General features: G+C 44.3%; 1 protein-coding gene across 1 annotated transcript; it reads right to left on the minus strand.

The window, feature by feature from the left end:
* Positions 1–300: 300 nt before the first annotated feature.
* Positions 301–25,740, minus strand: GCM1 (glial cells missing transcription factor 1). Its single transcript, XM_070584800.1, has 6 exons — positions 25,604–25,740; positions 16,724–16,934; positions 6,273–6,525; positions 4,808–4,920; positions 3,616–3,744; positions 301–1,882 (listed from the first exon to the last, which is right to left on the minus strand). Exons 2-6 carry the CDS (start codon positions 16,796–16,798, stop codon positions 1,145–1,147), a joined length of 1,308 nt encoding a protein of 435 aa, XP_070440901.1. The 5' UTR covers positions 16,799–16,934; positions 25,604–25,740; the 3' UTR covers positions 301–1,144.
* Positions 25,741–26,265: the final 525 nt, after the last annotated feature.

Raw genomic sequence — 26,265 nt, forward strand, 5'->3', positions numbered from 1 at the left:
AGATGATGCAGCTGACCTGCTGAGAGCCCCAAACAATGAGGGAAAAAAAAAAGCAGAGGACCCCTCCCCCTCTCATTGGACCAATTTCCATTCCTCGCTAAGGATGGGAGGACTAGAGTTGGGGGGTGGGAGGGGAAGATACTGGTGTGAAGAAAGACGTCTTGCCTTCTGCTTGTGACTGATTCTGATTTATCTGTGGTTATGTTCTGAAAACTGTTTCCTAAGGAAATTCTTCCAGTCATTTACCAAAACAGCTTTTTTGAATGATTGTAAAAGATTTCAGTCATCTTTCTCCCCCAGTTTTAGTGAGATATAATTTTATTGAGATGTAATTGACTTATAACATTGTATACATTTAAAGTGTACAATATAATGATCCAATACATGTATATACTGCAAAATTTTTACAATAAGCTTAGTCAATATCAATCACCTCACAAAGTTACAGATTTTTTTCCCTTGTGATGAGAATTTTTAAGATCTACTCTTTTAGCAAGTTTGAAATATACAATATGATATTGTGAACTATAGTCATCAGGCTCTATATTCTACCTCTAGAACTTAGTTATCTTAAAACTGGAAGTTTGTACCTTTTGACCACCTTCACCCAATTCTTCCACTCTTTACCATCTGCCTTTGGCAACAATAAATCTGATCTTCGTTTCTATGAATTTGGGAGTTTTTAAATATTCTACACATAAGTGAGATTATACAGTATTTGCCTCTCTCTCTCTGTCTGATGTATTTCACTTAGCCTAATGCCCTCAAGGTCCATCCATATGGTCGCAAAAGACAGCATTTCCTTTTTGATGGCTGTGTAGTATTCCATCGTGTGTATACATGTATATATATACATATACATATATATACACCCCACATTTTCTTTATCCATTCATCCAGTGATGGATACTTAGATGTTTCCATGTCTTGCCTATTGTAAATAATGCTGCAAGGAACATGGGGGTGCAGCTACCTCTTCGGGATAGTGATTTCATTTCCTTCAAATATATACCCAGAAGTGGGACTGCAGGATCATATGGTAGTTTTGCTTTTAATTTTTTGAGGAACCTCCATATTGTTTTCCACAGTGGCTGCACCAAATTGTCTTCCTGGACCTCACAGTGCACAAGGGTTCAGATTGGGATCATCTTAAAGGACAGAAGTTTAGAAGCATTTCCGTGTTGCAGTGATCCAAACCCATGTACCTCATTTCTTCCTCAAAATCCCATTTGCTACTCTTGCCTGGCAGCGAATATTGGTGGTGAGGATGAGGGGTGTAGGTGAGGAGAAAGGGGTCTTCCTGAGGGGGATGGCCTGTGGTGGAAGGGTAGTAGCTGTTAAAATCTGCATGCACCTTCTCTTCGTAAAGATCACCCCCTGGATTTGGCCATAATGGGTGACAGCTAGGTTTGGCTGCAGGTGGTTCCACTGGAATCTGTTGGAAAAAGGGTTCTGCAGAGTTCTGGGAAGGGGAGAAGTCGTAAGGCCAGTTGGTCAGAGGAAAAGTGTAATTGGGACAATAGCTGTCATTAAGAGGATTTCTCCCCAAAGCAGCATTTTTATTCCATGGCTGCAGATCACTGTAGTCAGGGAAGACTCCGGAGACCGGCTGAAGCAGCTCCCCACTGCTGCAAAGCCGACCACTGGGCAACTTGCACTTCTCATAGAGCTTGGCGGGGCCCAAGGTGGAAGTGGGGTCTGCCATATTGGCGGCTCCCCCCAGACCATAACCCTTGGAGAGGGATAAGCAATCATTCAGTGACTTCTGCTGGGGCATGTTACCTATTAAATGTCCACTGTAACTGCCCGACAATTGGACGCCTTCTTGGAAAGACCAGGTTAAAGGTAAATTTCCCCAAGTCTGCATTTCCCCTGGAAGAGACTTGAAAGAAAAGCGAAAAGCTCACGTTAATAAGTCAAGCAAATCAACACTACTACCACTGGTACCCCCGAGTTACTCTGGACAAGCCAGCACTCTGGCGGATCCCCATTCCTCACATTCTTGAAGCACAAACACACAGCACAGTTTTCCACAACCACTCAAGACCTGAAAGAGGCTAAGCCTGCTGCCATTTCCACTGTAAGCCTCCAACCCAGGGAAGGCGGGCTCTCCCTTTATCCTGAGGAGACGTGAGTGTGTTTACAACATTCCACCCTCAAACGCAAATCTGATGTCCCAACGGCCTTGGTGAGAACTTCTACGGGCTTCTTTAAGAAAACTCAAACTATGGCTTCAAAGGTTTATTTTATGCTCAGTACAACTGTCAGGGGATCTCTCTCTCTCTGTCTCCCACACACACACACGCACACATTATCATTTCCCTCCTTATCTATCTTTTAGTGCTATTTGGAGTCTGCGACATTAGGGTTGTTCTTTTTTCTCTCAAGAGACTTTTCTCTGAATTCACGGGAATTTCGTTGGATCATAAATAGGACCTCTAGAATATGAAGTGGTCAATTTATTTTTATAAATGAAGGAAGTATATTGTCCTCCAGTGAGTCACAGGAAAAGAATCTGGCTAAGAATTAAGTTGTTTATGCAGACTATAGACCAATAAGAGGATAGAGGAGGAGAGACTCGACCAGAGAGAGTAAGGGAGGAAACGCCCTCCACTTGTCCCGTGGCTGGGAGAAGAGATGAGGGACCAGCCATTTGGGCTCGGGGCGCACACTTCCCTACCACAGACTCAAATTACATTTTTTTTCCTATGTAAGCTACATTTAGAGCCTCCAGGGAGACCAGCTCCATCTCTGTTCTCTGAAAAGAAACGTGGAGCATGAAACTGTAGGAAAGTGTAGAAGGTGCTATCACTATTAAGCCGAGAAACCCACAAATCTATAGTCATCATAGAGCCGCAGCCTTCACACCACAGTGTGGCTGCAGGGAGGGGCCTCCAGCCCCGCCCCCCCGATGACCATCATTTCAGAAACCTCCTGGTTATTTCATCTGGGTAGAATATGCTGAGGAAATAAACTGTTTAGTGAAGAATAGAAATTTGGGGTGGGGGGGAAAGCACGAGGCTAATATTTTGTGGAGACCATTTCAGTTAATTTTGATTCTAACAGAATCAAAATACAGAGTGCCAAATATAGATTAAGGACTAATTCAAGCCTCTTTTTTTTTTTTTTTTTTTGAGGAAGATTAACCCTGAGCTAACTACTGCCAGTCCTCTTTTTGCTGAGGAAGCCTGGCCCTGAGCAAACATGTGTGCCCACCTTCCTCTACTTTATATGTGGGACGCCTACCACAGCATGGCTTGCCAAGCGGTGCCATGTCCACACCTTGGATCCCAACCAGCGAACCCCGGGCCGCCAAGAAGCAGAACATGCGAACTTAACCGTTGCACCACCTGGCTGGCCCCTCAAGCCTCTTTTTAATTATTGTCGGGAAGATGATTTTAGAATTCCATGGAATTTACGGTTGACAGTATGCCACCAAGATGGTAGAAATTAAGAGGAAAACCTCACATTCCATTTCTTTGGTGGATGCTTGCTGGTAGATGAGCCTGTAAGATTTTTAGCTCTCATCCATAGGTAAGGGACCTGGGAAATCTACTGCCCCCGTCGTAGGGGTGGCAAATTGCCGCATGTTTTCAACACACAGGGGAGGGTTACCTTTGTCTCGGGGCCCCCCTTGAGCTTCAGGGAGCCGGAGGAAGATGCTGACTGTGCCTTCTTCATTGCTCTTCTTGCCTCCGCTTCCAATTTGGTTTCTGGTCTTGGATGATCATGCTCTCCCTTTGACTTAAAGGAGACAAGGAGGGAAATAAATGACTAGATTGTACGTCACTGTGTGTCCAGTTTCACCCTGTGCTCTGCCATCTGACTGGGTGTTGCTGCCACCAACCACCAGAACCAGACGGGACCAGCCTTTGCAATTCCTCCAAAGCCCGCTATGTGCCTTCTGGCCCACCTGCCTGTGCCCTTGAGGCTGCTTCTCCCCGCGGCTCCTCTCCCCCACCTGGCAAAGTCACCTTCGTAGCGATAACAAGGAACGCTTATTACACACCGTCTCACGCCATCTTCACACAATCTCGGGAGGTCCAGCCCATTATTATCACCCCCAGTTTACAGAATAGGAAACTGAGGCATGGAGAGATCCCACCACCTAGGTAACCTCCCCTAGTAAGCTGGGAGCTAGGATTCCAAGTGTGCCGGAGCCAGCTGAGCCGAGAGCCAATTGTAGACCTTCAGGAAATTCATGAGCCGGTTGTTAAAAATGGCTGGGAGCTTGAAATCAGCCCTGGTGGGAACGGGTTACATCACAGAAACGGGCAAACCCTATCAATCAGCGCATTTCTTTTTCAGAGGGCAGGTCAACCAGCGCTCCGCTGACCCAAACCCAGGCAGCCTGCTGCCAGATGCTGCTCTCCATCACTGTACACACCTCCGCCCCCATGAGAACTTCCTCCTATCCACATTTTACAGAAAACTGGGGCTCAGGGGAGTCAAGTAAGGGGTGCGGGTCTACAGAGCTGGGTGGAAGTGAGTGGTGTTCAGCCTGGGAAGCTGTGGAAGTCTGCCACCTGCCGCAGCCCTGAACCAGCCCCAGAGGATCAGATTACTGAGCACCGCCTCCCCTACAGAGGCCGAGGTGGAGGCAGCTGCTGCCCTGCCCTCCAAGGGTCCAGCACCTGATGCCTGTCGAGGGGTGGGGTACAGATGGTTGCTCCCCCGACTGGGCCTCAGGGGTGGTGCAGCTTTTCATTCACCTGTGCACCTCCTGCATGAAACTCCTCCTCACACCCTGCAAATCCTTCTCGAATTAAAGAGAAACCCTATCTCATAACTCGAACTCCAAGCCAACCTGGAAAAAGATGAAGCGTCCGTCGTGCCTCCAGAAGTTGGTGACCGGGAAGCCCCCGTGGCCTCGGCAAGGAATCAGCTTCAGAGGAGCTTCGCAGTTGGGACAGCGTTTCCCTGCAAAAGAGCAGAGGAAGGGGACCGCGGCCGCTGAGCCATGCAGCTGACGCCTGAGCCTGCGCAGTGCTGACGGCTTCAGCCTCGCCGCCAGGATCAGAATGGCAGCGAATACACATGGGCAGAATTTTCTGGGCTTCCATCCACTGGGCACTACTCCTGACCCCAGGAGGCTGGCCACCCAAATGTCCCAGAAGCATGTCACCCGTGGGGAGAGCCAGCAGATGCCACAGAGTGGGAGAGTCCCCAGGTCAGAGAGAGCTCTCCAGAGCTGAAACTTCATCCTCCTTCTTTACTGATATTCGAAAATCTTTGCAGAGAAGAGGAAAAAATTATTTCATTTCACGATTAGAACTAAGGGTCAAGGGACAAAGCCGCATGGGAGAGAGAACACAGCTTCTGAATTTTCACAAAGTGTAGGTAACCGATAGCAGATCCCGCCCCGAGAGCAGGTCTTGAAGACAAATTACAAGGAAAGGACATGAAGTAACTTGAGGCCTGAAATGGGCAAGGCGCAGGGAATGCTGAACGCATCTATTTCACAATCTGATGAATCTGATAAAAAACCAAAATGAGCAAATATTTCAGCATGTGATTACGGCATGGAATGGAACATAATCTCAAACCGAGTCCACTGCTCCCACCCCCCATCAAAGCACTCACTGAGATCCTTCAGGGACCCATCCCCCAAGACGGGGGGTGGCAATCTGATAAATGACTTTCTCCTAAACTTTATGGGGGTGCAGTGATGAATCAATGCTAGTCCCCTAAGTGACACAGTTTCCTTCGAACAGACACCTTGAGTCAGGTGCCTTAATCCAAAGGAGCAGTTTTGGGGGTTTTTTTGGGGGGGGGAAAGATTAGCCCTGAGCTAACTGCTGCCAATCCTCCTCTTTTTGCTGAGGAAGGCTGGCCCTGAGCTAACATCCGTGCCCATCTTCCTCTACTTTATATGTGGGACACCTACCACAGCATGGCTTGCCAAGCGGTGCCATGTCCGCACCCGGGATCTGAACCGGCGAACACGGGCCGCTGAAGCGGAACGTGCGCACTTAACCGCTGAGCCACCAGGCCGGACCCCAAGGGAGCAGTTTTAATGGTGGGTGCTCTGGACATGGCAGATCTGTGGGGCAGATACCCATGGGGGACCTCTGGGCAGTCCCCCATGGGGGACAAGGGGGCTGGTTGGCTCTCCTTAATATGTTCTACCTAAGAACAGCCTTGTTCCTACACAGGAGCACTGCAGTGTGAAGGCTGAGCCCTCGGGATGTACTGGAATGTAGTGGCCCATTGGGGTAGGAGCATCTATATGGATGCCAGCTTCCTCTCCAGTACCAGGGAGCCCCACTCACTCTGCTGCTTCTGCCGGGCTTTGTCACAGATGGCAGGTCTCAGGTAGATCTTGCGCCCCTCTTCCACAGAGCAGTTGCGGCTGCACACCACCACGCCCAGGCAGGACTTCTTGAGGATGCGTGAGTTGTGGTTGTTCGTGTTGCGCATGGCCCAGCTGCTCAGGTGCCGCTGCGCGTTCCTGTCCTCTGAGCTGTAGATGTGCTTCTCGTAGGAATCTGGCCATTCCTGGAACCAGTCGGTCTTTTTCACATTCTGATAGAAACACAGAGAATACCATTATATTTTAAGCTGGAAAACACAACTGCCCATCATGGTGGAGACAATAGACGTGAAGGTTGTTTTGGCCCTCCAGAGCTGAGTGACAGGTGGGCAAAGACCATCCTGGATTTAATTCTGTCGGTGGGATCTGGGCGCACAGGACAGCAGCAGCGACGCGACTGCCGTGCCTACCGAACGTTTGCTCCCTGGACCAAAATGAGCTGCAAGTGAGCTCCTCTGAGCTCTACCTGGTTGATATTTCTCTAGCCCTTGATAACAAGTGTTCTGACCATTTCTCACTCAGAATTTTTGACGGTGAAGTAATATTATTGTGCTCTTACACAATTACTGTGGAAAACATTGCGGTGGGGTAGTGAGATAATGTCTCATACCACATGGTAGTTACCTTATTGGGAATGCTAAGGGTTTATGTCAAGTCACCAGATAAGCAGTGGGAGGACTAGAGAGCTGCAGTCCAGGAGGGTGCTGAGAGCTATTTCCTCCCCTGCAATTCTTCTTTTTTCTCTACTCCCATATTCGTGCGCCTCCAACAAGGCAGAAGAGTAAGGAGAGTTTACTTTTACTGGAAACTTCTATATTCTTGCCCAGGACTGACACTATGAACATCTAATTAAGCTCTCCTTTAAAAGGTCAGGGACACAGACACTCAATCCTTACGGCCTAAGTTCTTTGGCTCTCTGTGCTTCTGTTTCCTCATCTTTACAATAAGGATAACGAGACTTGCCTACCTCCAGAGCGGTTCTGAGAATTAAATAGGATAATATATAAAAAATACTTAGCACAGCACCCAGCATGGAATAAGCTCTTAGTTCCTGATGTTGTCGCTCCCATTTCTTAGGCCCTGCTTTGGTGCACAGATGCTCCATGTAACAGATCCCACCTACTTCTTAGAGTGAGAATCATTAAGCAGTCTCAGAAGACAAACTCAGGCTGTGCCCGTCCCAACAGCTTCCAGAGATCTGGCATGGTCTAAAAACATTTTTCAAGAAGATTCTGGAAGGTCAGAAAAGAAGATTCTAGAAGGTCCGGAAGGGGAGATCAGGCTGCCTCTCGTTTGCTCCTCCAACAGGAAAACCCAGCATAGAACATGAGAAAGGAAAGATAAGACGTTTTAGAAGGAAAAAAAGCAAACATCAGCATCAGGATGGAAGGGCAGCACAGGGAAGTTGGTATTTATTCGGTTAGATTTCAAGTTTACAGGTGCCAAAGAACTTTGTAACATAAGACTGTCTCTGAAGCCTCATTATGCTCTTCCATAAAGTGGAGACATTGATAAAACATGCTTCCAAAAAGTACTGTAAAGAGCAGATGTGTTGTCAACTGAACTTTTATGTAATGCTAGCTGTCATTTGAATGGAATGTCATGGGAACTGAGGTGGGTCTGAGGAAATATAAATGAGAGGTTTCACATACATGAGAGGTGGTACTAGTTAATGGCTAAGGGCTGGGGTCTGCAAATTAAGGCCCATGGGCCAAATCCAGCCCACTGCCTGTTTTGGGGGGGTTTTTTGTTTTATTCTGTTTTGTTTTGTTATTTGAGGAAGACTGGCCCTGTGCTAACATCTGTTGCCAATCTTCCTCTATTTTATGTAGGACACCACCATGGCTTGACAAGCAGTGCTAGCTAGGTCCACATCCAGGATCCAAACCAGCGAACCCCAGGCTGCTGAAGCAGAATGCATGAACTCAACCACTACACCACCCAGCCAGCCCCCCACAGCCTGTTTTCATAAACAAAGTTTTATTGGAACACAGCCATGTTCATTCATTTAAGCATTGTCCTTGGCTACTTTTACACTACAGCAGAGGAAAGTCGTTGCAGCAGAGACTGTTATGGCCCACAAAGCCTAAAATATTTACTATCTTGCTCTTACAGAAAGCTTGCCGCCTCAGTGCCTCCACTTTCTACTCTGTAAGACAGAGGTAACAGGAGTACTTACCTCACAGATTGAACCAGTTAACATACACAAGGCACTTAAAACAGCACCTGGCACATAGCAAGTTCCGTATCGGTGTTAGTTGTTACTCTACTAGATCTGGGGCCACACACACTCAGACAACGTGGTTGTAAAAGCCACCGGCATTCAGGAGCGAGAAGACCCACAGACAGGTTACGTCATGCCTTAAACCTTGCCAAGCCAAATCCAGGGCAGGAGCCCAAGCACCTACAAAACAAAAGCTTAATTGGTGCAACTCTTGTCCCAGGACCTCTTTCTCAGAGCAATGACAACGGCTAGCCCTTCATGCACTGCACTGAACTGCTGTGGTGCAGGAAGGGGAAGTTGCTCAAGAAGATAAGAGATGAAGGAGTGTGGGGTCTGGAGAAGTCCCCTCTGGTTCATCAGGGAGCTACAGCAGAGTCACCAGCAAAGAGCCAAGGCCAGGCCAAGATGCTCAACGGACCGTCTGCTTTTTCCAGGTCTTTCCCTCTCTCCCTTAATTCCCTGGTAATTCTGAGCTGGAGAAGACTCGGTGTCCCAGGCTGACAGAAACAGCTCCGCAGCCCCATCTCTGCTCTCTCCACCCAGCTCCTCTTCTCTTCCTCCGACCTCCAGCTCCAGATGGTGCTCTCTTGTTTTCTGTCACAAAAATGCCATAGAAAGCCTACTATTTTATCTTCGGAAATAATAAAAATGCAGGTTAAAGTGTTAAAATGTGCACCTTTCCTAACAATTTGGACTATAACAGTATACTGGTGGACTTGAATTATTCAAATACGAAGCATGGTTGTAGGGTAGCATAGACAAGGGCAAGATGGACTTGGAGAAAAGCTGAGATTTTCCTATCTTAAAGGTGAGCAGTCTGTTCAGGCTGGTCAGAGCCACAAAGCCCCCAAACCAGGAAGAGGAGAGTTATTTGTGAGAGCACATCAGATTTTCCAGTAAAAGCGGAGGCTCTCTGGCTACTGCAGAAGATAGGATCTCCACCATCTTTGTTTTTTCACTTTCTCTCAGTTTAATATATATTTTGATCTCCCTTCCAAAGGCTTCCTCTTTGACCCATGGATTATCGAGGAATACATTATTTAGTTTCCATATATTTACAGATTTTCTTGTTGCCTTTTGCTATTAATTTCTAGTTTGATTCCATTGTAACTGGAGAACACAGTGTGTTTCCAATTATTTTAATAATGTCGAGGTTTGTGAGAGGGCTCACAATGTTCTCCATTCCACCATCTTTTTAGCTTTTTTTTTCAACAGCCCATCACTGGCAACCTAATTTTCCAATTCTATTAATAATGAAGTAACGATTTTGACAACATATGGACTCGAGAAAATTCCTAGGAGTAAATGTGTTGACACCAAGCTATTACTTTGGCTGTTTATTCATGCCCAGTCTTTTGATGTGGACTCTTACTGGGATCTGTGACATCTTCTGACATTGAAATTAAGAGAAAACACAGATTCCAATAATACAAAGCGACCCAGATGTCAAAAGAATGATAGCGACCTCTGAAAGCCGTGTAAATGTAAGGCACCAGAGAGGTAAAAGTTAAAAAGAAAGAATAATCATTTCTTAATCTTGTTTTGCAAATCCTCACAAAACATTTTCTTCTTTTCAGGTCTTTTGTTTACTTTAATTTCTAACTTTTCATGAGTAACTCTTTGTTTTTCCTCTTGGTTAAGAAGTTTATAATTTAAAGGGAATATTCTCAAGGTTTCCAACATGTAAATCTAACTAATTTATATTTTATAATCTCATGAGTAACTTCATTGGGGGTTTAATTAATATTTCTATGACTTCTGTAATTTTTTTACTGAGACAATCTTCTAGCTCACTCAAAATCTTTGAAACGCTATGCAATCATAGAGCATTCTTCATTCTCCCCTCATTTTAATTTACTTAACTAGTTGAAGCTTTATATTCATTATTATACTATTATATAAAACTAATAAATTAAAATCAATATTCTGAAATAAGGTATCAAAAATATCTATGTTATCATGTTATTATATTAAAAGTGGTTTTCACTTGGAATATAGTCCGCTTTCATATAGAGCAATTATCTGCCGGGTTTTCTCTAAGGACAAGTATAGCTTATTAATTCCTTATAAATAAATGTTTCCAAATAAAACAGGGATAGCAAACAGATACGGCTTTAAGCAAGTCAGATAGAGGGAAAAATTAGATGTTTTTTATGGAACACAGAAAAAAATTCAACCGGTGTTTCAATGTACGTATAACTTCTCAGGAACATCTACTGAGCCAACTGGAAACCCAACTCCAAGTGGTATCAAAGGGAGAAATTCAATTCAACAAATACAGTTGAGTTAATGCAAGAATTACTCCTTATGCTAATCCTGCAATTTCCTCCCTTTGTTAAAGGGTCAAGATTCAGGACAAAAAGTTCATTTGCTCAGACTACGCTAAGATTACCTACTTGTCTTTTATCTTCTCCCTTCCCTTTCCCATTCTACCAAGTAAGGGACCTCCTGGCAGGCACCCAGAGGAGAATCTCTGCTACCAGAGATGTGGTAATGCTCCTATCACCGTCACACCAGAAGCACAGGGTGGCAGAAGAATTCTGGCCCCAATAGTGGGGGAGTCAACGACCATGGGGGCCCATTTGGGTGGAGCTGTCTCAGGAAATTCAAAAGACCTTGCGATCAAGGAGAATGCTGGCCGAAGAGGACAAAGTCATGAGTGTCCTGGTCAGACCAACAACAACATGACCTGACCAGGCAGTCAGATAATAATTGACAAGAAATCCAGAGTCTGGTTTACCTGTTAGCTCCCTAGCAACAAGACACATCTGCGTACTACAACCAGCTCCTTCTGACTACATTTAGCCACAGGAATTCACACCAAGAGCTCAAAGATTCACTTTTGCTCATAAGTTTAAGGCAAAGGAAATTTTGCTGCCTAAACCATGGTCCGGGAATCAACTAAGTGAAGATGTGGCCTCTTTGTGCTTGACTCACTGGGTTTTGGGTTGGCCTGTATTTATGTTTAGCCGATGTATGTTTTTATGTGTTGTCTACAAAAAATATACTTAAACCTTGGAATTTTGTGAAAGACTTAGGGTGGCTTGGGCCATGAGTTTTATCTGAAAACTGCTCATTCTTAGGAACAAAATGATTCAGGGTGTTTGTGTGCTGTGGCGCTATGGAACACCCTGTATTTCTGCTTTGAGAAATTCGCTGGTGTTAGGAACAGAGTGGGTGCTCTTATCTGAAGTGGGTACTAATAGGGGGGAAAGGAACTGATTTTCTTCCTAATTTTCCATCAGAAGCAAAACAAAGAAATTTCTTAGGGAATTCAAGCTCTCAAGTATTACAATCAGTATTAATAAGAATATGACACTTTTCAGGACCATGTAAGGAATTTTTTTTTTTTTTTTGAGGAAGATTAGCCCTGAGCTAACTACTGCCAGTCCTCCTCTTTTTGCTGAGGAAGCCTGGCCCTGAGCTAACATGTGTGCCCATCTTCCTCTACTTTGTACGTGGAACGCCTACCACAGCATGGCGTGCCAAGCGGTGCCATGTCCGCACCCGGGATCCGAAGCGGCGAACCCCAGGCTGCTGAGAAGCAGAACGTGCGAACTTAACTGCTGCACCAACGGGCCGGCCCCAGGAAGATTTTTAATGAAGCTGAGTCTAAATCAACACCAAACATTTGCTGCTTGGACCGAGCAGTCTCTAAAGCAGTTATATTTGAGCTTTTAAAATGCAAATGTAATTTAAGGGGAATAGGAAGGGAAAGCAAAATGGGTGTAATTACGTTGGCCTGGAATAGAGAGCTTTATCAAGGACAATTTTGAGTGAGCTAAGTGCCCGCAGTTCTGGGCTAGGCTCCCTGGGGGCTGGATTAAGGAGATAAGCTATCAAAATAACCACAAGTTAGGAGTGTCCAGAAACAAGTGAAACAAAGATTTATAATGACATATATGCAGGTGAAAGGAGGAAACGGACATGAAACAAATATACGGGAGGAATGATTCAGCCAGGGCAACTAGACTCTCTGCACCCTGGATCTGATCACACTTTCCAGCCGCGTAAGCCCCGTGGCTTCACACTGCCTATGAATTAACCAAATCCTCTCAGGACGGCCTGCGTCCAAACCACCTTTCCAGCCAGTAGCCTCCCTTATCTCCTTGCCAAAGGCCTGTGCACAATCTCCCTCAAATGTAGACTTTGACTCGCCTTCAGACTTGGATGCCCTGCTCTGCCCCCATTGTCTTGTCTGCTTTCTTCACCTGCCCTAATCCTCTCACCTTTTACGATGTTCGTCTCCAGAGAAAGCGCACCGCCACATGCTCTGCTTTGCTCCCCAGGCCTGAGTCACGCTGAATTACGTAGTCCCTCTTTCAAGCACCTCTAGCTTTTTTCTATATGGCTTTGATTCTCTGTTTAGGCACTGATCTTGTCCCACTAGCCCAGAAGATCATGAGCCCTTCCATGGAAGGTCAACAGCTTAATGGCCCCTGCATCCCTGAGCCTGCTCCAGCATCTGGCACATTCCAGTCACTCAAAAATGCTTGATGACCTAACGAGGACATCATCATTCACTCTGGCCAAAATTAACCCATAAATCTGAACGTATCCGAGATGTCAAAAGGATACGGCGTTTCCAGGACCAGAAGATGCAATTAGCATTCGGGTGACCATTCTGAAACTTGAACCATGTGAGTGGATTAACAGGAAAGCAATTTGTCTACAAGTTGAAGGATTTGCCCACGTGTTGCAGAAGTGATAATTCTGGCAAGAATATAAAATTATGAAAAATAAACTATAAATTCTTTGTATGAATGGAACAGAGGATAAAATTAGGGGAATTAGAATAATAACAAGCCATTGCATTTGATCCTGTAAACCACCTTTTTATGCCCAAACAGGTGGTCTGGGAAACATTAATTGTCTGAAGGGCTCCCTGAAAAGAAGGCTCCATGGTCAAAACCAAGCTAGGACAGTATCGCCTACCATGGCCTCCTCTTGGAGAGCCACCAATGCACGGATGATGAGAAGTCTCTGAGTCTACACTAAGGAAATCTGCTTAACTGTGTCAAACATAGTATTTCTCTTTTTCTTTCTTTACAACACCCATTAAAATTCTTTGTAACTTATACTCTACAGAACATGGCTTGAGAAACACTGTTCCAAACAGCTTAGAGATTTAGGTGGGTTATATAAGAAATTACTATTTTCATTTCACAGAGGAGATAACTAAGACTTTAAAAAAATTGGTTTGGGGGCCAGCCCCGTGGCAGAGTGGTTGGGTTTGCACGCTCTGCTTTGGCAGCCCAGGGTTTCACTGGTTTGGATCCTGGGCGTGGACAGAGCACTGTTCACCAAGCCATGCTGAGGTGGCGTCCCACATGCCACAACTAGAAGGACCAACAACTAGAATATACAGCTATGTACTGGGGGGATTTGGGGAAAAGAAGGAAAAGTTTAAAAATAATAAAATAAAATAAATTGGTTTGTTTCGAGTCTCACAGACTATGAGCAATGGAGCCACTCATTAATGAATTTCATATTTGTTGTTCATTGTTTACTATGTGCCAGGCATCGTGGTGGGCACCAGGCTGACAGTTCTAGAATGCAGGCCACCTTCCAAATCTCAGGTCACGAAATCCTAGACTATTAGAATTAAAAGGGTACCTGAGAGAGCATTTAGTGCAACCACCTCATCTTCAGAAGAGGAAAGAGAGACTCCGAACAGGGAATTGTCAGGGCTGGCCTTGTGGTGTAGTGGTTAAGTTTGTGCACTCCACTTTGGTGGCCAAGCGTTCACAGGTTCGGATCCTGGGCAGAGACCTAGCACCGCTCGTCAAGCAGCTCATCAAGTGGCAGCGTCCCACATACAATAGAGGAAGATTGGCAACAGATGTTAGCTCAGGGCCAATCTTCCTCACAAATAAAAAAAAAGAAAAAGGGAATCAACTCCCTGAGTCTCTACAATAAAAAGAGGCAGAACTGGAATTCAAAGCCAGGGTGTTGTCTCCAAGCCCCGTGCTTCTCCTGGTACACACTCAACCTCCAGATATGCTCACAAAGTATAAAGGCCATTATGCTTGGAAATCTTTCCAAGGCCTTTTATTTTTCACCTCAACTGGCTCTTGATAAGATTTCAGAGCTGGTATGAACCCAGCCGAGGATGGCGTTGTCTCTGCTCAGAAAATGTTAAGGGACTTTTGCACTGTTAATAATTTCCCTGGCATAATTAACAAATTGAGGGGCACTTAGCAATTTCCACGAGCAATCGAACCTTTCCTATGAGCTACAGATGATATATTTCCAAACCTGAATGTGTATTTTTGTCACTCATATCTCAGTTGAGCATCTTGGGTAGCTGAGAATGCTTTTATTCCTGGAAACTCATGTTGGAACATGAACTTTTATGAGCCCCGAGTTTCCCTCCGGGGAAGTGGTTCTTCCTTTCTTTACCTACGGATCTGATGATTGATACAGATCTTCTGTCCCAGAAAAAATGCATGTTAGTACACAGTTTCGCCCGCCATTTCAGGGGTTCTCAGACTCCCATGAAACCCCTGTGCTGGGATGTGACATTGCAACCTCTTCTCTGTACCTGCTTACCTAAACTCTTGATTTTGAGGCTGCCCAGCTTCCATTTGGGTGCTACAATCATGAAATTAGGAATAGGCGAACATGTGGGTCCCTGACCCAGGAATGATTAAAATTTACCTTAAAGTTTCCCCTAAAACAGCTATAATAATCATAATACCAATTAAGGGCAACTACAAACATAAACCGCTAGCGTAGATATTTGCACGATTTAGCTGTGGTTTATTCAACCATCCTTAAATGAATGGAAAGTAGGGCACACTTTATGCCCTCCAGCTCTCTCGAGACCCACCAAGAGAGAATGTAGGGGGGAAGTTAAGGAGAAACGTAAAGAGAAACAAAAGAAAACCTTCAGGAGCCGGCCCTGTGGCCGAGTGGTTAAGTTCACGCGCTCCGCTTCGGCGGCCCAGGGTTCAGATCCTGGGCGCAGACACGGCACCACTCATTAGGCCATGTTGAGGTGGCATCCCACATGCCACAACTAGAGGACCCACAACTAAAATATACAACTATGTACTGGGGGGATTTGGGGAGGAAAAAAAAAGCAGGAAGAAAATCTTCATTAGAGTGAAATTTGGAATGATCTGGAAGTCTTCAGTAGCATGAAATCTGGAATGATTATAAATCAAGCCTGTGGAATCTCCATTCCCTCTCCCCTGTTTGGGATAATTCAAATTTCTTGTTCCCCAGACTCGGCAGACTACCTCACCGTTTCATTACATGGTGCTGGTGATCTCCAGTCTTAGCCTTCTTATTTATCTTTTCAAACAACTCCCAGTGAAAACATTCTTCAAACGCCAAAAACAGAGGTCAAGGAAGTCCGCTTTAAATAACTAATGTTTTCCACCAAAATAAGAGTTAAAAAGTCGATTGCCAAAAATGAAGGCAAAGAAAATATGAAATGAAAGTCATTCTATAGCTGGAAAGAAGCCCAGTGTGCAAGTACTGTGTATTACTTAGGAAAATTCTAGAAGAGCATGCCATATGCTAGAAGAGCACTATCATTTGGACATTCCAGTTACAGATTTAGTTTTAAACCATTATTATAGCAAATAAGGTTGTATAAAAACTTGCACTGGGGCCGGCCCTGTGGCCGAATGGTTACGTTTGCGCCCTCTGCTTCGGCGGCCCAGGGTTTCGCTGGTTCAGATCCTGGGCGTGGACACGGCACTGCTCATCAGGCCATGCTGAGGTGGCGTCCCACATGCCACAACTAGAAGGACCCACCACTAAAAATATACAACTATGTACCAGGGGGCTTTCGGGAGAAAAAGCAAAAATAAAATCTTAAAAAAAAAAAAACTTGCGCATTACAAAGAGTTAATCTACAGGCAAATACATTATCACGGGTTTTATCCTACTAGCTGGCCAGGGCGGGTGCGACCTCAGCCAAGCCAGCTTTGAAAGAGAAGGGAGGTAGCATTTTCTTTGCTTGAGTCTATACCTGGGGCAGTCTGGTCGGCAAAGACTCGCTCAAGTTGTAAGTCTCGACATCTCTTAAAATTCCTCGGCCAGATGTCCAGCCGCAGCTCTGGAGGAGTTTGTCTGCTCGGGACCCTCATCAATTTCCTTCCAGGTCTTAGCACGTTGACAGTCAAGGCTCCAGAGCCAAATGCTGAGGGCAGATTCTTACCGCAAGTACCTACCTGTGGCAGTTTCATATCATTAATATCCCAGCTTAATATCTCTTTGTCCTCAGAACCAAAGTCTTCAGGTTGCATGATAAAGTCAGGTCACCCACAGGGTCCGTCTATTCAGCTCCCCTCAGAAGTGCCTGAGAATCTGGCTCTCAAAGGCTCTTAATACGGTTGGATCAGTCCGCTCAAGCAGCTTAGACCAGGAGACTGTTTTCTGACACTAAAAAACAAATGATAGTAATACTGACCATTAAAGAGATCCAAATCAGGGCTTGTCTGCCAGGAAAATCTGTTTTGTTGGCATTTTTGCAAGCACTAACGTACGAATAAAAACAAAATGTAGATGCTGTTAGCAGTCTTGCAGAAATAAAGCTTGACCATGGGGGACCAGAAGCACGGCGATCATTGCTTTCTCCTTCGGGTTTGGGCTTCCTTTCTCGTTGCTGGACCCAGGCTGTGAGGCCTTGGTAGGGACTGTTGTCACCTGTAAGCAATGGTTAGGACCTTTCCCTCCGTATACCTGTGTTGGGTGGAAGGGAGAGCTGGCTTGGAGTTGCTTCCACAGAAATGCCTTCATATGTTAGCGAAGGTGTGGTTAAAGTTACAAGAGAGAAACATCACAACAGAGGTGTCTAGGAGTATTTTTTAAATCCAAATTACCATAGGGATTAATTTTGGTCTCCTCAATAAATCCAGTGTGCACTTTCCAGCTTCAAATATTATCAAATGATATCCTCATATCAGATTCCTCTAAAACCTCGGTGTTATTGACATTTTGGACCTGATAATTCTTTATTTGGGGGGTTATCTTGTACGTTGTAGGATGTTTAGCAGCATCCTTGGTCTCTGCCCATTAGACGTTGGTAGCATTCCACTCTTACTTGTTGTGATAACCAAAAATTTCTCCAGACAATGCCAAAGGTCCCTTGGGGAGGGGGAAAATTGTTTGAGCACCACCACTCTAAAATAGCGTTTCTCAACTTTGTTTAACTCAAAGCACCCTTCAAGACGCTCTGACTTTTATCTTAGTGATCTCCTTCTTCCCTGCGGCCCACAAGAAAATTCTGCATCACTTTACTTTGATTAAATTGGATTATGTAAACGATAGATATTCACAAACGTTTGTGCCAACTTCATTCTTTACCCCATGAGAACTACTGCTCTAGTTTCTAGCTATAGTTGGTTAAAGAGGATTTAGAAAGAAAGAAGGAAAGAACGAGAGGGAGGGAGGGAGGAAGGAAGGAAAGAAAGAAAGAGAAGAAAAGCAAGAGAAAGTTCTATCCTGAGAAAAAAACTAATCATTTTGCAGATGAAAGGTGCTTGTTAGTAGAAGATGAAATGAACATGTTGACATGCGTAACATTTCTATCCGTTGGTGCTCTTGTGAAAACAGGGGAGAGGATGTTACGTGGAATCACTTACTAGTAAACTCAAACTACAAATTGGATTAATAGTCTCAACCTTAGGAAGTCTCGTGTGCTCTGTTCTTGGTTATTTAACTTTATGTAACCCGAATACTTGTCAATCACTGAGATGTATTGAGCGAAAGTGTATGGATATAGGGACTGTTGACTGAACATATAAATGAAGTTCTCAGCCATTAAATAACAAGCTAAGTGGAGTCTCTTCCCTCCCTTGCCCCCCCACCCACACTCACCTGCAATCTAGTGGTTGCAGACTCAAAAGGCTTGAAGTCGTTGCCCCCCCCCCCCACCCCGATACAAATGCTGACATGCAAGATTAAATCCCCATGACTTTTAAATCAAATTCTGTGTTTGGGAAATAGACACTGAGTAACTGAAGAAATGGTGCCGCAGGTTGACTTTAATTCAGGAGACTTAAGTAACAAGTTTATTAGACACAAATATCAATTGTACATGTGATAGCAACTTTTTGTGTACTTACCTCTTTCGACATTAACAACAGTAACTCAGGTGGCCTAAAATTTGTTATAGTTAATTGGAATAGATTGATTTTTCTTTTAAAAACTTGAATAAGAAGATTCACTTTTCGGAAAGCAGACAACATTCTTTTAAGCCTAGGCAATGTAGATATAATTCTTTTGCTTTTAAAGCAAGGAGAGCAGAATCAAAAATCTTGCTGCAGAAAAAACGACATTGCTTTTTAAATTTTCCTGATATAAATGTTTGCCAAATAAATGAACATTAATTTTGTATTTCCCTGAAAATGAAGAACAAAACATAAAAAAGAAGACTTTTGCAGCCCTTAAAACATAAACAACTAAACTCAGTTTTCCTCCAGGACCAAAAAACTAAATTCATCAAGACTGTTTTTTTTAAAGCAACTCAGGCCAAAGTGTATTCAATTTTCATCATTTCTACAGAAAACCAAATAGAACAAATAAAACCCTGTAGAAATGGGGAGGCCATTACCGTATCCCTTACATTTGCCTCTCCCCAGAGTTTGTGTCTTCCTTACCTTCTGACTTCTTATGGAGATGCAGACAATACCGTGTTATAAAGCTGTCACCTCTGGTTCAGGTCCCAGCAGGCTCTGGTCATTTTCTAGGTGAGCTGCTGTTCCCTAATCCAGGTCAAGGTACACTATGCTAATGAGCTCTGGCGATAGTCCAATCAAAATCTAGATGCTCTCAGCTAGGGATAGGTAAGGCCAAGGGGGCCGCTTCACCAGCCCAATTCTCTGCAGAATGCCAGCAATGTGATGAATATTCTATGGTGCGCCCCTGAACTTTCTCTTCCTTTATGCTATGAGGACATTTTAACTGAAATAGACATTGAAAAGAGCCTTATGAGAAAGTATAGATGTTTCCCTTCTTAAAATTTCATAGGTTGGGCTCAAGGCAGACTGATTAACAATCGATTCTAATTCTCCCATCATTTACCCCTCCCTGTGTACAAGAGAGGACAGACAGACACCGGTAAAGAGCTGTCACGCTGATGGAATTTACTGGGATAATGGATAGTCAACATCTCCTAAACCAGAAAAAGCAAAATGCTATCCTGCCTCTAACAGTGATGTCCCACTAATTCGTTTTTTTTTTTTTTTTTTTTTTGAGGAAGATTAGCCCTGAGCTAACATCTGCAGCCAATCCTCCTCTTTTTGCCGAGGAAGACTGGCCCTGAGCTAATATCAGCACCCATCTTCCTCTACTTTATACGTGGGACGCCTACCACAGCATGGCTTGCCAAGCAGTGCCATGTCCACACCCGGGATCCGAACCGGCAAACCCCAGGCCACCAAAGCAGAATGTGCGAACTTAATCGCTGCGCCACCAGGCCAGCCCCCTGACTAATTCTGAATGTTCTACTTCCACCCAAATAATACAATTCTCCCTTCTAGAGAGTCCTCAGCAGTCTGGGCACATCCCAAGTGCTGTGTTCCAGGCAGTCTGCTGGGCTCTGGAGATACAAGGGAGAATGAAAGCCATTAAGAAGTTCAGGGGCCGGCCCGGTGGCACAGCGGTTAAGTTCTCAGGTTCCGCTTCGGCGGCCTGGGGTTCGCCGGCTCGGATCCTGGGTGCAGACACGGCACCGCTTGTCAAGCCATGCTGTGGCAGACGTCCCACATATAAAGTAGAGGAAGATGGGCACCGATGTTAGCTCAGGGCCAGTCTTCCTCAGCAAAAAGAGGAGGATTGGCGGCAGACGTTGGCTCAGGGCTAATCTTCCTCAAAAAAAAAAAAAAAGAAGTTCAGTCTAGTGGAAAAGATGAACAAACACTAAATAAGCCTAAGATAACTTGATGCATGGAATAGAGACAGTCTAGAAGGAGTGCAGAGGAGGAAGGTGTTAAGCTGGAGGGAAGAGAATCAGAGGAAACTTATTCCACCAACATGATGCCTGATCAGCCTTTTGAAGGATAAATAAGGATACATCAAGGCATCAAGGAATAGAAGACGGTGTTCCGGTAGTGGCAATATCATCGGCAAAGGTAGAGTGCTAAGAAAAGTGTGGTGTGATCGGCATCACAAGAAGTCGGGACCTTTCAGGAAGGTCTGGACCATCAGAGTTACGCTGTGGAGGAAGGAATGAGCAGGCCAGAAGGCAAAATGCTTAGGGAGCCCCATAGGCTGTGTGAGGCAGTCCCTAAGAGGTCTCCGACAATGCTGACATTTCTCACCAGTCTTTCAGTTCATGAAGGAACTCCTCTTCCACCTGGAGGTTAAGACTCTGCATTTCTCTTTTGCAGTCCCTCTTTGGTCAGTAGGTTCTCTCTCTATCTCCCGAACACACTGTAGCAGGACCGAGCCTAGCGGTGCGCCAACTGGCAAAAGAGAAATGTCTACGGGGTCCAGCTCCAGAATCACAGAGCAGGGCAAAGAGGAGCTTTAGAGCTGAGAGGCAATAAGTTGATAACAAGAACACCTGTCAGGATTATCCACTAGCTGAGGACCCTCCAGAGCGTCTGCTCCCACCCACATATCTATCCTTAAGGAACCCCCGAAATGCCACCCCTTTATGAGAACGTCCCACACTAGTCTAGAACACATGATGTCTCACTTCTGTGGTGCTCCAGAACTCAACTAAATTCCATGCTGTCTTAGATCACTTAGAACTAACATTTTTTCTAATTACAAAATAAATTCACAGTCTTTTAAAAAGTCCTGTTCTGATCTCCTAGAGATTCCCACGGTTTACATTTTGGTCGTGTCCTTTCAGACTTGCGTTTTTCCCTACATCCATCACCAAACACAGGTATTCTTTGCCTAGTTGTAATGCTACTGTACGTACTGTTGCTTTAACTGTTGATTGAGTGTTAGTCCTGGCTCCCCGGCTAAGCTGCTATGGTTCCCTCATGGTGAGGTTGGTATCTTCCACTTGCCTTCTCACAGAAGGCCCTGCTGGTATCCCAGCTACAGCGTCAGATCCATCCTTGTTCCAAGAACCAACCCTACTCTGACATAGACAAGAACTGAGATGCTGTCTCCACACCCTGATTGAGCTATGACCTTATGTTCAGGACTGGTAATAACAGCACTTCTGCTTTCTGAAGGCCATGGTCCTACCTTCTTACCCAAATTCTCCTAATTGGATCTCTGTCCCTGTTATTAATAACAATAATCATAGCAGCTTCCCTTCACCAAACACTTACAACGTGTCAGGTGCTAAGCACTTGATCTTTACAGCATCCCTGCGAGGTAGATGCTATTTTTATTTTCCCCCTTTTGCAGAGAAGGAAACCAAAGTTCAGAGAAATAATACCTCACAAGCACTTAGGCGACACGGCTGCTGGCCACAGTCCTGCGTGAACTGCCCGATGCCGTTCAACGTCTGGAGTCTTTGTCTCTGCTCCTATGTACTCGGAGCTCCACCTCGCTCTTTCCGGCCTCTGTCTCCTCCCTGAAGACAGGAATCCTGCCCTAAAAGGCAGGTGGCTAGAGGCCCTATTGCTTGGTGACCAACCTCAACCACTGTAGCTTGGATTTCTCAGTCTCTCTGCTTTTAAATTCCCTGTCCCTCTGGAGCCTGCCTATTGAGATCTTTCTGGGTTCTTTCATCATCAGTGGTGCTTTAGGCATTTTAGGAAGGATAATTCTTTGTGACTGTCCCAGGCACTGCATCCTCAGCCAGGAAGCCTGACTTCAGAGCTGCTATGGCCATCTCTGGTGGCACATGGCAGAATCTGAGAGATGAAACCAACAAGGGAGCAAAAACCAGAGGGGAGAGAGAAAGAAAGGGAGAGGAAGAGGAGAGAGCTGGATACAGGCAAGCCTGAGGCCAGCTCCAATCCTCTCCTTTCCAGTTATGTGATCCACAAATAGTGTTTACACTTTGACTCCTTTGAATTGAGTATCTTCATTTTGCACCTATTAGAGATCTACTAACACATCCCCCATCGAGGTAAGCCTGAATATAGCCAGGACCTCAAAATAAATCTCTTTCCTCTTTATTTATGCTTCTAAAGGTTGGCACCCAAATGGACATATCTGACACACCATAAAATCAGAAAATGCCCCATAATGTCTCACCTGAGTCAACATTCAGGGCTCAGAGGGTGGCCATCACCAGCCCTATGAGACACTTACCAGCACAGGCAGTTCTTAAAGCACGTACTCGAGAGACCTCTCAGGGGTCACTTCTCTGTGCTGTGTAACACTGAACTTTGGATTTTTCCTTTAGAGTTTCTCAAATTTTAAGTCATTTGTGGCTCTCATGTGGAGAGTCTCCATGTTCTGTATAATATACTTCATTTCTAAAGACCAACCTGAGTCATCTTAAATTGGATTCTGAGCTGCATCTGTTCTGAGAAAAGAGACTGACGTAGTGGTCTTTCTCTATATCTCTGGGCAGACAAGACACACACGGTTGGCTGTTGAGAGTCCCCAGTCGGTGGTTCAGGTGGGAAAGCCCCTGCACGTCAGGGTGCCCTTTGGAAAACATTGTGAAATTTTAAAATATTTACTTCATACAACTTAAGAACTGTTTTACTAATAGAAACTATGACTAACATATGGATATGTAATACCAAAATCACAACTATGAACCCAAGGGTGAACCCCCTAAAAGGGGAAAAAACAAGCTCTCACATTTATCGTGGTAGATTGTTTCCCATTTCCTATAAACATTTTGCTGTCCTTTGGTTTTGTGCTAGACGGCAGGAAATGAGGTGTCCTACAGGTTGATAACAACGTGGGTAAATTCAGAATTGAGAGAATTATTCTATTTTTTTAAATAATTTTGCAAATTAGGAAACCAACATCAACTTTTTCAAAGGTAAGCACCACAGCCCAAACAAAGCAGGAATATGATCCCATCATTTCCATGAAGAAGCGAGGTACCCCAATTTTTTTTTCATAAAAAATATAATTTTTATGGTTATTCTCACTAAAATATGGTTTTATGGTTCTATTTCATTAAAATGTTATTTATGTAAAAATGTAATGAGTTGCTACTGTTATTTTAGGTGAATCAATGAATATTTCAAAAAACATTGAGTTCTAGTTTCTAATATGGTAAATATTGAGAGATATAACCACATAAACAAAAGGTACTTGAGGTTCTCATTAATTTTTAAGAGTGAAAACTCGTCCTGAGACCCAAAAGTTTGAGAACTGCTGCCATAAAGTATTAAATCCTAAAGTACTCCACCTTGGTCATCAGGCAATGGCTGTTCCTGGTGGTACTTAGCACTCAGAGTGTAAACCGCCCCCTCTCTAGGCCCCCATGGGCTCGTATTCAGGACGAGCATGGAAAGGGGAAGATGATGAACACGAAGAGAGATGCTTTCAGTAAAACCGCACACCATCAACTCACACAGGACAAAATACCACTTGAGGAGGCAGGCCCTGCCCACAGCAAGGGTTTTTGGCACCCAGCACCGATTCCAGCAGACCCAGCACCCTAACTCCTGCAGCCCGGGAGCCCCCATCAGCGGCAGTGGAGGCGCCCAGCAAAGGTAGAGGCGCCCAGCCGAGCCTGTTTGGGGATGCGTGACCCTGGCAACTGAGTTATCCTCTGCAGCAGGCTGTGGAGACCTTAGCAGCTCCCACCACCAAAGGGGCAAAGCAGGAGAGGAAGAAAATGGTGGACATATGTGCCATGTGAAGACTCAGTGATGAGCACACAGCACACACCGGAAGAAGACACAACCAGGGAGCCGAGATCCTGCAGGTGGGTCCAGGGACCAGCAAAAAACAGCCTAACTCTCCTCATGTCACCTCAATTTAAACTTTTGAAGCCTCGTGAAATCAAAGATCACTTATTTACAATTAAAGAATACCGAGGCAAATGCAACAAAAACGGCAACAGCTGTGTTTTGTGTTATGGGATTACTGATAACATTTCTTTCTTTTTTGATATTTATCTATAATTTTCTAAATTTTCCATAAGAAGCATGCATTCTTTTTTTTTATCATGTGAATCATTTAAAAAAAAAAAAGGCCAATGATACAAAGTCAAAACACCTATTTGTACAGTATAGCAGCAGTTCTCAAACTTTTGGGTCTCAGGACACTCAAAAAATAAGCAGAATCTCAAAGAGCTTTTGTTTATGTGGTTATATCTGTCAATACTTACCATATGAGAAATTAGAACTGAAAAATATTTGAAATATTAGTCTAAAATAATAGTAATAACATTACATTTTAACATTTTTATGAAAAGTAACTATATCTTCAAAATAAAAATTGAGAGGAGACACATTGTTTACCACTTTTGCAAATCTCTTTAGTATCTAACCTAACACAAGACAGCAGGACAGCTGATATCTGCTTCTGCCTTTGGTCTGTTGCAATCGCACATGTCATGTAAGTTCTGGAAACTGCACCGCATACTTGTGAGAGATTTACAGCAAAAAAAGGGCAAATAACATCTTAGTATTACCATGAAAATAGTTTTGATCTTATAAACATCCTGAAAGGCTCTAGGGGACCTCCAAGACTCCCTGGGCCTCACTTTGAAAACTATTTTCTTTGAACCATACAAAATACATTCACAAACAAATCTCATTTGACTCTCAAAAAATATTTTGAATTGGGCATGTTTTTAAACAGATGAGGAATCTGAGATTCAGAGAGGTTAACAAATTCATCCCAGATCACACACTCAGATTCCTCTTCAGATTCTGAATTCAGGACTCCATTCCAGACAACCAGCACATCAACTCTGGAAAGGCTTTTTCACCACCCACCTTTCCCAGATAAACCACAGCCTGGGACACTCAAAAGAACTTTCACACAGTAATTAGGATGGCTAATATTTTAACTCTAGAATGTGGTAGAAAAATGGAGATCCAGAGAAGTTACGTGAAACAGAATATGACATAGCAGAAATAAGCACAAGTCCTGGGATGCAGCAGACCCGATTTGTGGACGTCACCCGCCACTTCTATGTGACTTTGAGACAAGTTTCTTTACCTCAGTGGGCACCAGGATTGCTTCATCTGTAAAATGGGATAATGATATCTTACCTGCCTCAAGGCATGGGCTGGACCAGATGATTGCCCAAGGTCCCTGCTAATGGAAGGGCTGTCATTTACCAAAAATCCCAGTCATTTAGGAGGTTAGGAATACAGCCAGCTGAGATGGACTCTCCTTTTGAAAATGCAGTCCCTATAAATTTTTTCTTTTTCTCTAACATAATATCTGGAACTTAGTATTTATTGAAAGCTATTTCAGTTATCTTTCTCATAACTCCTTCAAACTTTGTCTGAAGATCAGCCTGGAGAACAATTCACTGAAACCACTTGAAAAGTTGATATGTAGAAATCAGACGCGATCCACAAGCCCAAGTATATTGAACACCTAGTTGTGCAGTAAACGTGTAAGACTAGCGAGGCCTGCACATCCGATTTTATTTCTGGGCGTGCTACTGGATTTGCACATTGACAATGCACTTAAGCTGCTTTATTGTTCCCATTGTTTTAACTGTGGTAAATATATATATTACATGAAATTTACCATTTTCACTAGTTGTAAGTGTACAGCTCAGTGGCATTAAATACATTCATATTGTTTTGCAACCATCACCATCATACAGTTCCAAAACTCTTTTCATCTTGCAAAACTGAAACTCTGTACCCATTAAACAATAACTCCCCGGGACTGGCCCAGTGGCTTAGCAGTTAGGTTC

Source organism: Equus przewalskii, chromosome 19 (assembly GCF_037783145.1).
Source record: "Equus przewalskii isolate Varuska chromosome 19, EquPr2, whole genome shotgun sequence".
NCBI classification, from domain to species: domain Eukaryota; kingdom Metazoa; phylum Chordata; class Mammalia; order Perissodactyla; family Equidae; genus Equus; species Equus przewalskii.

What these genes read in the sequence shown, in the direction of transcription:
- GCM1 (XM_070584800.1), bottom strand. Translation starts at nt 16,798, where the DNA reads ATGCAACCTGAAGACTTTGGTTCTGAGGACAAAGAGATATTAAGCTGG. An exon ending in GACGCTTCATCTTTTTCCAG is followed by an intron (nt 3,745 to 4,807) that starts GTTGGCTTGGAG and finishes GTCTCCTTTAAG; the next exon opens with TCAAAGGGAGAGCATGATCA. An exon ending in AGGGGGGCCCCGAGACAAAG is followed by an intron (nt 1,883 to 3,615) that starts GTAACCCTCCCC and finishes TTTTCTTTCAAG; the next exon opens with TCTCTTCCAGGGGAAATGCA.